Source organism: Castor canadensis, chromosome 16, assembly GCF_047511655.1.
Source record: "Castor canadensis chromosome 16, mCasCan1.hap1v2, whole genome shotgun sequence".
In the NCBI taxonomy this organism is placed as follows: Eukaryota; Metazoa; Chordata; class Mammalia; order Rodentia; family Castoridae; genus Castor; species Castor canadensis.
In genome coordinates, this window is record NC_133401.1 from 44,676,145 (window position 1) to 44,690,169 (window position 14,025).

Here is a 14,025-nt window from a genome sequence, read left to right on the forward strand (position 1 = left end):
CCTTGAATTGCTCTACCAAGTCCATGCCTTCCAGTGTGCTAAATGTCCCCTCTTACACTACTTGGATGGGAGTCCCCTCCTTGCCCCACATTCCCCTTCCTTTACCACAAGAGCATCTTTTCAGTTCTGCAAACACATCATGCTGCCTATTGCCCTGACCCATGGTGTTCTCTCTATCTGGAACATTTTCCCTTTCCACTCTCACTTTAAAGGAACCCCCTAAGAGAGATCTTCCCTTACTACCTCTATAAAGCAGATCTCTGTATCCCCCCGCCACCTCTCCCTCTCTCAGCACCAGCTTTGCAGAACTTACTAAGATTTGTTTACTTGGTTACTTATTTATTTATGACTCTCTTACAACACTAAGACTTCTGAGTGAACAGGAATGGTGGTGTGTGTTTTGTTCTCCCCTAGCCCCTGTGTCTTGCACAGTACCTAGAATAACTGGAAGTGTTCAGTAGGTAGCTGCCAAACAAACGGAAGATATGCCCTGTGAGTGAGTCTGGAGTAGGAATGGGTCAGATTCTGGAGGTCTTTGCCAATGACAATGACCTGACTATTCTGGAAGCAAGATAAGTTTCTGAAGTATTTAAGCAGGGGAGACTCGCAAGCAGACTATGACTACAGCCCCCTCCGCTCTTCTGTTGTATGGAATGGACTCAGGTTGGGGAGGGCAGACAGAGGTAGAGAGACTGGAACCTGTGTACCAGCAGCCTGGCTGTCACCTCATCTTGGCACCTGTTAGAATCTCAGGCCCACCCCAGATCTGCTACACCTGAATTTGCATTGTATCAGGACCCCCAAGTGACTGTCCACACATCTCACGTTTGGGCCTCAGTGAAAGACAATGATGCCTCAGGGAATGGGGGATGAAAATGATTCATCAGTGTCCCCCATAAGTGCACTATTCCAGACGTGTAAACTCTTCCTCCTATAAGCTGTCAGAGGTCAAGGAGAAGAAGGGAAAGGGGAATGGCAGGTTGAGCTAAGCTGAGGTAGTCTGGGGCTATTCAGCCAGGATGTACTAGCTATGACCTTGGACAGAGAAGTTCCAAGTCACAGACAGGTTTGCAGTTGTAGAGGCAGGAACTACTGGCTCTGGCCATGAAGAGTCAACTTTTTTCTTCTTACTATGTTTCACCAGCATGTAGCACATTGCCTGGTGCATAGGAAGGATTCAAATGATACTTGTTGAATGAATACAGGAAAGGATCATGTCATGGTTATGCTACTGAGGCCTTAAAGTCAGTTACAGGGCTCTGAGTGTAAGCCAGACCCAGACATACTTTCTAGCTTCCTGTTTTGTTAGAAAAACGTGTAAATCTAAGAGGATAAAACTCTACTTTCAGTAAACAAAAATGTGATCTATGCATCACAAAACCACTAGGAGAGAGTGTTCACAACCTCAGAATAATATGGATTAGCCTCTAAGGACAACAGGCCTCGAGGGTTCTCCCAACCCATTCAGGCTCTGTGGTATGAAAGTCTGTAGGCATCACAGAAAAAACAAAAGCCATCAACTGTGCTGCAGAAAGGATGACTGCAGGGGCAGGGGGTGGGGTACCAGAAAGGCCTGAGACCCATTTAGCAGTATGGCCAGAGGCAGCCAAAGTGTTCCCTACAGCAACTTGCTATCCATAAAATCCATTCTGCAAATGGAACCTTCTACAGAAGCATAAGAAGGCAGATGAGAGCAGAACTCTACTCCCTGCACCATGCTGACTACAAACCAGCAACTACAGCCTCCCTCTTTCTGCTGCCTCCCATTGGCTGAGTCATGTGATTTGCATCTTCTGAGCAGCGTGCTTTTTCACCTCTCCAGGTGCCTCTAGAGTCACATCTCATTCACAGACACACCCTGTCCCCTTAGGAGTGTAAACAGAGCAGTTACACAAATACATAGTTATGCATCTTTATGTTGTATGCCTTCTTGGTCTGAGGCTATCTCTGAGCTTGTTCACATGGTAGCTTCACCAGTACAAGACCCAGAGCTGCTCAGGCCCTTTTTTGGGCATTGAGACTTGACAAGCAGACTTGGGGTATTTTCTACGACAAAAAAGAAAAGAATGAAGACCAACCTTGGATGTGTAGGTATGGCCATCAGACCCGCAGACCATGGCTGACTGTGCCACAGGACAGGGCTTGCACTTGACCAAATTCGAAGGTCCAACCCAGTGTTTGTGGACCACATTCCCCTTCTTTTGCCTAAGAATGAGAAGAAGAGGGGATAAGTTAGCTGAAGCTTGGTTCTCATTGGTTTTCCATCCAGGTTCCCAGAGTACAAGGCCAAATATGTAAATGTAGCACTCCTCCAACAGACAGGAGGATCCTGAGGGTCCCTAGACACGATACCCATTTATTCTAGCTCACTGATAGGAAGCCAAAGATTTTGTCTCAAAAGCTTGGGTTCCACCTAACAGTGAAGTCAAGAAAAATGGTGTAGCCATTAAAATGTTCTAAAACATTGCTTATTGACATGGAAAGAAATTCACAATGCATTTTAAAGGAATGATAAGGACTGTGGCTTCATCAGCTCCAATGCCAGGTGTGTCATATCACAGGTGCCCAAAGTAGCTTCCCAGAGCTCCTTCTTTAGGGTGATACACAGGCTACTCTGTGAGCACTTTAGACAGAAATGCATCTCCAAACACAGTGACAGACTTTACCACAGATGTAGAAAATGATCTCTGGATATATCTTAAGCAATTTCAACCCAGTTTCCAATTTGCCACTTGATAGAGGCTCTGAGGTGATGTCACTTCCAACTGTTAAAATCATCAGAATTCTCCTTTTCGTCGCAGCTCCAGTTTTCCCATTCTAACCTTTGTCATAATGACAAATGGCACCATTAGGGTGGCTTGTGTCCAAAGAAGTAACCCCATCTCTGTATCATAAAGTACTGAAATAAAGGCCTACAGCTACTGCCCCCCTTCCTCCCTGAGCCACACTCAACCTCCCAGCAAACACTTGTACCAACACCCATTGCTGTGGGGCTGAACCTTTGGGTTCAGGACAAGTAACTCTAGGTTGCCGATCAATCAAGCAATTATGGTGCCCTTGAAGTGTTTTGCACTGGCAGTCCTGCAAGGTGGTTAGCATGTAGACTCTGAAGTCAGAAAACACAAGTTCAAACTCAGTTCTGCCACTTATTCACGGTGTGACCTTGGTAAGAGATTGAACCCTGCAAACCTCAGTTTCCTCATCTGTAAACTTGAGACAAGTGGCAGTTATGATGACTAATTAGCTGATGTGTATAAAGATTCAGTGCCCACAAAACAGGAAGCAAAAAAAAATGGTAGTAATTACTATGCTACTGTTTACCCCAGTAGATGACAGTATAGAGAAGGAAATTACCACTACCATAGAAGTATAATTGATCTTTAGGCCCTAGTCTTGGAGGTCCTTCAATTTCCCACAACAAATCCTGGGTCCCAAAGAAGGATATCTTTTCTATCAGGCGAGGAATGATGCTTCAGTCCCCCAGGAATTCAGGATTGGTGTCTCAGGTAACCTACCTTCTTCTAAATGAGAGTAAGTGAGCAAGAAAGAATATGAACAAAGCAATCGGCAGCAGATTGGTTCCTTTCCTACCTTACACCTGCCCCAGCAATTTGAGGGAGGCAGTAAGAGGAAGAAGGTATGTTTGCAGAACTACATTATAGAGAGACATCAAATAGGATGAGTGAATACTCAGGGCACAGCCCTTGGAGCAACTGGAGAACCAGGCTGAGGAGGATACACTGCCGAGCCTTTCCAGAGAAGAAAGTCCCACAAGAGTCCTTCAGGGTCATCTAATCCAACTTGCCTGTTTTACTGAAGGGAAACACTGAAACACAAAGAAGGGCAGAGTATTGCCTGAATTGAGGATCTGAACTGATGAGAAGATCTAGAGTGGTATCCACACCTGCAGAGTGTCCAATGATAACTCTCTTTCTGGCCCTTCCCAGAATACCAGCTACAAAATTCTTCTAGGAGTAACAGAGGGGGTGAATTCGATCAAATACATTTTATGCATGGATGGAAATATTACAATGAAACCCCTTTGTACAATTAATATGTGCTAATCTTAAACATTCCTTGTGTGTGTGTGCCCCTCTCCAATGCATCCCTGCTACTACAGTGGCTACCAATGTTAGCCTTGCCTCTCTATCTGGAATTTAAAAAATAAACCTATCATTTGATTTTATAGATCACATGGATTTGAGGTCTTCTTATTATCCTTCACCAGACATGCTTTACCCTTTTCCAGTCTGGTCTGGACTACTGGCAAAGTGACATTAGGTGGGACTTCATGTAGCAGAGGAGCAGGCTGTTAGCACGCAGTTAATCTTAGGGTATATGATTCTGTTTGAAGAACACCACACATTCATCATTACTCGCACAGCAGATTGTCTGACACTGATAATGAATCAGAAGAAATTCCTGCATCTGGTAGCCCCTCTCTTGGGGCAGTCCCCACATGGCTAAAGCAACTCTTTTTTTTAAATTTTTTTTATTTTATTATTCATATGTGCATACAAGGCTTGGATCATTTCTCCCCCCTGCTTCCACCCCCTCCCTTACCACCCACTTTGCCCCCTTCCTCTCCCCACATCCCCTCAATACCCAGCGGAAACTATTTTGCCCTTATCTCTAATTTTGTTGAAGAGAGAGTATAAGCAATAATAGGAAGGAACAGGGTTTTTGCTGGTTGAGATAAGGATAGCTATACAGGGAGTTGACTCACATTGATTTCCTGTGTGTGTGTGTTACCTTCTAGGTTAATTCTTTTTGATCTAACTTTTTCTCTAGTTCCTGGTCCCCTTTTCTTATTGGCCTCAGTTGCTTTTAAGGTATCTGCTTTAGTTTCTCTGCGTTAAGGGCAACAAACGCTAGCTAGTTTTTTAGGTGTCTTACCTATCCTCACCCCTCCCTTGTGTGCTCTCGCTTTTATCATGTGCTCGAAGTCCAATCCCCTTGTTGTATTTGCCCTTGATCTAATGTCCACATATGAGGGAGAACATACAATTTTTGGTCTTTTGGGCCAGGCTAACCTCATTCAGAATGATGTTCTCCAATTCCATCCATTTGCCAGCGAATGGTAACATTTCATTCTTCTTCATGGCTGCATAAAATTCCATTGTGTATAGATACCACATTTTCTTAATCCATTCGTCAGTGGTGGGGCATCTTGGCTGTTTCCATAACTTGGCTATTGTGAATAGTGCTACAATAAACATGGGTGTGCAGGTGCCTCTGGAGTAACCTGTGTCACAGTCTTTTGGGTATATCCCCAAGAGTGGTATTGCTGGATCGAATGGTAGATCAATGGCTAAAGCAACTCTTGTCTAAAGTTTCTAGAAAGGAACCATGAAGTCCAAAGAATGGCAGCTTTTCTGGAGCAAACATGACCATGTGCAATGATGTTTCAGAGAAATGAAGTGTAAGGGAGCTCAGCAAAAGATAGGGGAGGAAGACGTGAACATTGAACCAATGGCTTGGAGAAAAAGATGGAACAAGCTATCAATCACCTGCTAATGACAAGTGCTCTCTGGTTCTGGGCCTCAACTTCACCATTAAATTAAGTTTATTAAGGGGAAGCAAGGCAGTGAAGCCGGTGCCTCTTGGATGCTTAATACATCCCTGGCTTATCCCCTATGTACTGACTGCATAGTGGTCATTCCACAGTTAACCACAAAATCACAGGAGGCCAGAACCAGAAAACACCTTAAAACTAATCAAGGCCAGCAACTTTATTTTATAACTGAGGTATTAGAGATGCAGAGGGAAAATGACTTGTTGCATCACTGCGACATATGGTGGTCACATTGCATATATTTATCCAGGAAATTACTACACTGATCTAGGACCAGTTTCATCTCCTGTCTGGGATCTGTACCTTCATTACCAGAGTTCAATTTTACAACTAGTGCTCCCTTGAAATACTGGCCCCTAGCTCTCTAGCTGAAGAGGAGTGAGCTCAGCACTCAGTGGCAGGTGGTTATGGATCGTGTTCCAGGTAGAACTACCTTTGGCCTTTCCTAGAGTGCCTTGGGGATTTTGGTAAAAAAGCTAAGCCATTCTAAATTTTCTCAGTTCTAAAGAAACAAGAATATCTGTAATATTGGGGCAAACCCAGGGTTCCTTGCTTCTACTATATAGGACTCTAGTGGAGAGGGTCTCTGTCTAGGATTTACATATGTAAAGTTATATACAAGTATATGTGAGCCAAGAAGGCATAACTTCACTGGCAATCTTGTGTGTATTTCAATTCCCACAGTTCAGTGCAAATCATAAAAATAACCAGCCCAGCTGAGGCAAGGGACCAAGATTTCTAACTCAAATATTTCAACTCTTGAATCAATGAAGAGTGAAATCCAAGGAAGTTGTCTTGATGGTATTGCTATGCCCGGTGTTACAGACATTCATCAACTGTGGTGACACACAAATTTGAGGTAGGTCACATCTCCCGTCTCCTTGGCCATTAAAGTGACTCCATCTCAGGCTAGCTGGGCTGAGGGATGTACTACCTCCTACAGGCTGATGGTATCAGACAGAAAATTCCAAGCTACAAGCCCTCCACAGGAGACAAAACAGACAACCAGTACATCGTGGTAATTTCCTATTTCTTTGTTAAACTACTTAGTCTTAATCCCTTTTTAAAGGTCTACCAAATCTCCCAGCATTTATGTTTTTGAAAGAGAAGGATGATTCTTCAGCATTAATGTGATCATGTGACTCCCATACTTGGAAACCTCTACTTCTCCCTGGCCTCCCAGGGCATACTCTAGTCTGAGTTTTGGTGTTAAATTGCCCAGTCTGCCTCCACAGGCTGTTTGCCCTAATCCCATTTCCAACACACACACACACACACACACACACACACACACACACACACACACACACACATACACACACACACACACACACACACTCCATGACCACCACCAATTTTTGCTCCAGCCACTTTTAGGTATTTTCCAGAGCCCAACAGGACCTTAGTGCCTCTATACCATCAAGTGGCCTTTTCTTCAATCTCACATACCTACATCCCAACTTGCATTTCTCTCCTCCACCCTCCTTTCTTCAAGGCCAGCTTAAATAGCACCTCCTCACAATGCATCTTGGGCCCCTCCATGGGTAGAGAGCTGCATGTTTGCTCCTCCATGGCCCTATGAGCTCTCTGACCAGGTCACATTCCAAGCCAGCACCTTGATACCACTCAACTGAATACTAAAAGACTCCCATTATAGAACATGGGAACTTGCAGGCTGAAAGCCTGGGAGCCCAGTCTGGACACCTCCCTCATTGCCCTTACCACCTTGCCCACCACTCAGTCCTACTGATTCTATCTCTAGCCAGCCATATTGACCACCTAAGTGTCTCTTCCATGCACCATGCAAATTCCACTCTCAGGACTTGACAACTGCTTTCTATCTGCATAGCATGGTTCTTCTTGACAATGTTCATACCAACATTATACCTTTCACAGACCTGGTGGTGATGTTAACTGTAGTGTGAGGTAGTCCTTTTGTGTCCATTTTCCTTAGTGTAATAAGTACTCCTCCAGGACCTTTTCATTTCTTTTTTAGACAAGGTCTGGTTATATAGTCATGTCTCACACTTATGAGTACAGGGATTATAGCCATGACCACCACCCCCAGCAGCAACTGGGTCTTCATCATTTTTATGTCCCTGGTATTGGATATATGATTGGTCCTTGACACATGAACTTGCTTAAGGTAAGTGAATTTATTAATTTGGACATTGAGAACTTTATCCTTTTATTTCTGTGAATTATTACTATGAACAAGAAGATAAAGCAATAAAAATTCAACAGACTATTATTTATAGAAAACCTAATTCAGACTCCCCCCAAATAAATAAAAATTAGTAAATACAGACAATTCTAGATACAGCTGAGAAGTGAGTGGAGGGAGCTCTCTTGTGCATAGTGAACAGGAAGATTCCCACACTTTAGCCATCAGACTGCCCCCACCCCAGGATTTTAAAAGAAAAATCAGAATTCCCAGGAATTCTCAAAAGTTCCTGAGATAACCAGTTTTTCTGTTTTTTTAAAAAGTTTTTGTTGTTGTTTGTTTGTTTGTTGTAACAAAGTCTTGCTGTATAGCTCAGGCTACCTTTGAATTTGCCTTCCTCTGGTTTCTTCCTCCTAAATGCTGGGTTTATAGGCCTGGACCACTATGCCTGGCCAGATTTTCAGTATTGTTTGCTATATTTTACATGTTTTATTGTTGTTGTTACTAAGTGAGAAACATCACCTTTACTGGTACATATAATGAAATGTAGACTTGAGTGAACATTCAAATACTGGAAACGATTAACCAATACTAGTGGGTAAGGCTCAAACAATACAGTCCAGATCTTCTTACAAGTTTAAAGGACTACATGGTCACATATTAATATTGTCAACTTAAGGATTTCTATTATTTTGGCACTTCTGGGAGGTTTGAACTCAGGCATTCACACTTGCTAGGCAGATGCTCTACCACTTGAGCCACACCTTCAGTCCTTTTTGCTTTTAGTTTTTTTTTTTTCTTTTTCCATTCATCTTTTTTTTTAATTTTAATTTTAATTTTTTTCTTTTATTATTCATATGTGCATACAAGGCTTGGGTCATTTCTCCCCCCTGCTCCCACCCCCTCCCTTACCACCCACTTTGCCCCCTCCCTCTCCTCCCCACCCCCTCAATACCCAGCAGAAACTATTTTGCCCTTATTTCTAATTTTGTTGAAGAGAGACTATAAGCAATAATAGGAAGGAACAAGGGTTTTTGCTGGTTGAGATAAGGATAGCTATACAGGGCATTGACTCACATTGATTTCCTGTGCATGTGTGTTACCTTCTAGGTTAATTCTTTTTGATCTAACTTTTTCTCTAGTTCCTGGTCCCCTTTTCCTATTGGCCTCAGTTGCTTTTAAGGTATCTGCTTTAGTTTCTCTGCGTTAAGGGCAACAAATGCTAGCTAGTTTTTTAGGTGTCTTACCTATCCTCACCCCTCCCTTGTGTGCTCTCGCTTTTATCATGTGCTTGAAGTCCAATCCCCTTGTTGTGTTTGCCCTTGATCTAATGTCCACATATGAGGGAGAACATACGATTTTTGGTCTTTTGGGCCAGGCTAACCTCACTCAGAATGATGTTCTCCAATTCCATCCATTTGCCAGCAAATGATAACATTTCGTTCTTCTTCATGGCTGCATAAAATTCCATTGTGTATAGATACCACATTTTCTTAATCCATTCATCAGTGGTGGGGCATCTTGGCTGTTTCCATAACTTGGCTATTGTGAATAGTGCCGCAATAAACATGGGTGTGCAGGTGCCTCTGGAGGAACCTGTGTCACAGCTTTTGGGTATATCCCCAAGAGTGGTATTGCTGGATCAAATGGTAGATCAATGTCTAGCTTTTTAAGTAGCCTCCAAATTTTTTTCCAGAGTGGTTGTACTAGTTTACATTCCCACCAACAGTGTAAGAGGGTTCCTTTTTCCCCACATCCTCACCAATACCTGTTGGTGGTGTTGCTGATGATGGCTATTCTAACAGGGGTTAGTTCTTTTTTAATAGGGTCCCATGATTTTGCTCGGCTGGTCTTGAACCTCGATCCTCCTGATCTCCACTTCCTGAGTAGCTAAGATTATAGGCCTGAGCCACCTTGCCAGGCCTGTAAATAAAACATAGAATATATTGTGCAAATCGATGTACTAATATTCATTAGTACATGAACAACTGTCAGTGGCTCCAATCACATTATTATAAGATGCTAATGGGGACATGCAGGAACAGCTGACCAGTCATGTCAACTTTCTTCCTGCCATTCCTGTCCTGGTTCCTGGACATGCCACCCTAAACCTCCAGCTCCACATGGCAGTGTTGTCTGCTGCTTTCAACTGGGTCCTTGTGCTCGCCACTCAGCTATGCCCCCATCACCAACTCTGATGCCTCTCTACAGGGGACACCAAGGGAGTCTTTGATGACATCAGTTGTGACCCACAAACTCACTTGACCTTGGCAGAGTGCTGCCATAGTCAGGGCTCACAGCAAGAAGGTGGCAGAACAGAGTAATTTGTTCAGCAATAAATACACGTGCAGAGTAAATTTCATGATGCAATCCTGCTAGATGAAATTCAACAATCTGTCTCAAAATTTTTTAACAGTGAGAGAGCAGTGTGGGAATGGGTTTCTGCTAAAAATAAACAGAGAATCATTGACTTTTTTCTCTTAGCAATTGAAGAAAAGTCATTCATTTTGCTGTTTCCCCTGTGCATTCCACCATGTTTGCCTAAGTTGAGATAGAACTGTTTTACTCTGCATGTTAACAGCTGGTGGAAGAATAAAGCAATTCCAGGTAATGAATAATAGTGGTGGCACTCCACTTGCTTTGCTTAACCTCCTCGTGCCAGTCTAGAAGCCCTAACTGCATCTCCCTGAGTCCTTACACACAACAACACTCTGAGTGTAGATGCCATCACTACTCCATTTGACAGGTGCAAAAACTGAGGCTTACATAACCAGGCTCAGTCTCATGTTCCGTTTTTCTGTCCTGTTTTTGTTCTCTCCTCAGATCTCTAAGACAGCCTTGTCAGCTAGGAGGCGTGCAGAATCCATCAATGAATAATCCTTTCTCAATAATAATAGTGTTTGTTTGCTGGCATAAAAGGATTGTATGCATTTTATTTTCATGTTAATATCAAACTGCCCATTCAAAACTAAAATTGAATTTGTTTGCAAAATCAAAACTAATTGCTTCTAAAACAGAGATGGAAGATATTCAGAGCATTGACATGGTGGCTATTTTGAACCAGAAACAAAATAATGAATGTTAATTGAAATGAAAAACATGTTAACCACTGAAATAATCTGTCATGTAAAATGATGCTATAATTCTTCAGTTGTTAGGGTTATTTCAGTCATTATACCAAGTCATAAAATTACACAGGAAGAACATAATAGCCTGTGTCATTTACAAAAGCCACCCTTATGAAAGAGACAGGCTCCCACGTGACAGACTCTTGAGTGGGCTCAAGAATGCCCTGTTTTTCCAAATGAAGAAGGTCCCAGACACAAGATCCTGTCCAAAGAGAGTCAAATTTTCCTACCAAGACAAAGGGATTTGCAGAAAGAAAACAATTACCTCTGCCATGTAGTGTATCAAGTGCTGCTGAGTACTTAGGGGCACAGAAAACATAACTGTTTGGGGAAGCTTGAAATAAAAAAGGACAAACATGTAATGATGACAAGAGCAGCTACGCATTCATTAAGGACTTACTATACTGCTGCTGATACTCCTCCTCCTATAGTGATAACTAACAAGGCATATGATAAGCTCCTATAATGTTTTAAACCCTTTACATAAATGGTATCATTTACTCCTCCAAAGTCCCAAGAAGGAGAAAAGTTATAGGTGAACATGGGGAGATACTGGGGAGAATGAGCAGAAAAGACACACCTGGGACAATGGAAAGGAGCCACTCAAGAGGTGAGTCCCAGGCATGGGGTGATGGACACCCACTGACTCCAGCTGGGAGGTGACTGCAGGAAATCCAGCGCCCTTATGTGGCTTCAACCCATCTCAGTTGGTCCAAGTGAGGAGGGTGAAGGTCACAATGCCTCCCAGATTAAGGCTTAGACATGACAGGAGAGACGAGCAGGTTACAGAGCAAAGTCCATTAGCCCCCAGTCATGCTACCAAACCAGCCTTGAGCCAGATTCCTAAGGCACCTTCAGATCACAAGCAAAGAGCACATTTCAAAGTTTTAGAGCAGAACTGGAGTTCCCTGATGTGTGTACAATTCCAAAAGTGTGAACATCTCTCTGGATGCACCCAAATGTCAACCTCTAGGCTAAGGCTCATTTCAACTCTGGACCCCATGACCTCTCTCCACTTGGGTTGCAGAATGGCCAAGTTAGCTGGGAAAGCATCTACTCTTCACAGATGAGGGGAGACAATAGCTCTAAAGGACAATTTCCAAAAACACCATTACATCTGTGGCTGTATAAATAAACTGAAAATGAATAAGACAACATACATGAAACCCCAGCAAGACAGGAGAGACAGGACTGAGGGCATGAAAAACAGACCTTTGTCTTCATGAGTCTCTATGTCTTTCTGTGGTTTGATTCTCATATAACCATGCGTTGTTGGCTAATTGGCTTAACATCTAAAAGAGAAATGCATTTTCAGAGTTTTTAAGGATGAACATGTTGCTGAACTCACAACTATTTGCCAACCCCCATCTCTCTAGAAATTTTTAAGGAAGCCCAAGGTGTCAGAATTGAAGAAACATCCCCTAGGTGTAAGAAGGAGGGCTTAAAAAAGGAGTTCACCTAGATAGAAGCTCCCTGAACAGCCTTCAGAAGTTTCAGTGGGGACAAGGTAGAACCTACCCTGTCCAGATTACATTTTTGCCTTAACATTTTGAGAAACTGTTTAAACAAAGTTATCAAAACTGAAGGCATAAACATTCCAAACGTGGTTAGGAGTCTAGAGATAGTCTTTACCTTTTCAATAAACATGTTTTATATATACTCTGTGCCAGAGACTGAGCAAAAAGATCAAAGATAAAACTAGTGTTGTATTAAATGTACTTCCTATAACATACGTTAGGTTATGATTAAGAATAATGATATTTAGTTCAAACCCCAGTCCCACCGAAAAAATGAAAGATAATGACATTTAGGTTCTCTGAATAGCTGAATTTACTCAGAAGACATGTTACCTTACTGGTTTCGTTCTTATTCATAATCTAAGCCACTAAAGACTCACAAATTGCTAATTTCTCCAGGAAAATCTCTGTATGTCAAGAAATATGTTGTTAATTCCAAGAATCCCTAAAGTCATTCTATATTTAAGAGAGCTAAGAGCAAACTGTGCAGTCAATGGGTAAAAGGCGGAAGAAAAGGAACTAACATGCTTCATTACAATCCAGTCTCTGGCGATTTTTGGACATTTTCGGACATTACTTGAATCAAGGTTTCTTTAGACTTGAAACCAAATATGTATCTCCAGGAACCCTGGTCAAAAGGATCTCCAGCCTCAAACTCATTTCCTGACCTGATCATGAAGATCAGCAGGCTATTCTGAGTATGCAAATGCCACTAACTGGTTGGAGACTATCTGAAATCACCTTCCATTAAGATAGTGACAGACCATAGCCAGTGGCAGCAAGAGGCCCTGTAAGGCAGAGACTAGTGGGGTTTTAACTTAAAGTGTAATTTGTTGACAAGTATGACCGCTGGGGCCTGCTCTCATTCACTCACTCACTCACTCACTCCCAACTAAAATTCTGCTTTGTTAAGGAAAATTGCCAAGCCAGCAGTATAATAGCAAGCTATTAGGGAAATATAAACAAACGGTTGCGCTTTCCTTATTCCCTTAGGACAACCGTTAGTGATGCACTCTGCTTTAAAAATCTATTTCTTCCTAACAGGGGACCGAAAAGAAATTGCTCCTTTTACCCACTGACCTCAGCCATTATGGCTTGCTTTCTTGTTGTGTCGCTCTTATTTGTTCACTGGCCTAATAAAGAGAGGTCCATCTCGAGCCCTGAGACCTTAAAGGAAATCTTTAGCAATGGCCACACTAATTGGTAAAAAAAGCAAATAATAATCAAGCAAGCCCAGTGCTGAAAATGTCATTTAGTGTCCCCTCCCTAAGCACTCATAATCCCGCCTCTTCACGACTGGGGTTTTGTTAACACAACTTCTGCCTAAGAGTATGTAAGCTCAGGGGTGCGTGCGTGCGTGCGTGCGTGTGTGCGTGTGTGTGTGTGTGTGTGTGTGTGTGCAATTCCACCATGGGTTTGCTGTTATAATCTTAGAAAGCATTTGCTTGCATTTCTTGGGGGGCAATTAATTATCACGGGATCCATGTATGCAAGGGAAAAAAACCACCAGTATTTGTTTTCTAGGCACCAGCAGCAAAGAATGGGTTCTAGGAGGGCTGCATGGGATCTGACTTAGGAAGGAGCAAGTCAGCAAAACAGCAGAAGTGGCATGAGGACATGATGGTTTTTAGGATGGGTTTA

The 14,025-nt window shown here is 42.7% G+C and overlaps 1 protein-coding gene across 1 annotated transcript in view; it reads right to left on the reverse strand.

Moving 5' to 3' along the window:
* Positions 1-14,025, reverse strand: part of Spock1 (SPARC (osteonectin), cwcv and kazal like domains proteoglycan 1) — a 490,594-nt gene that overhangs the window by 128,861 nt on the left and 347,708 nt on the right. Inside the window, exon 5 of the mRNA XM_074058856.1 lies at positions 2,079-2,205. Within this exon, the coding sequence (XP_073914957.1) occupies positions 2,079-2,205 (127 nt within the window). The remainder of the gene's footprint in view (positions 1-2,078; positions 2,206-14,025) is intronic.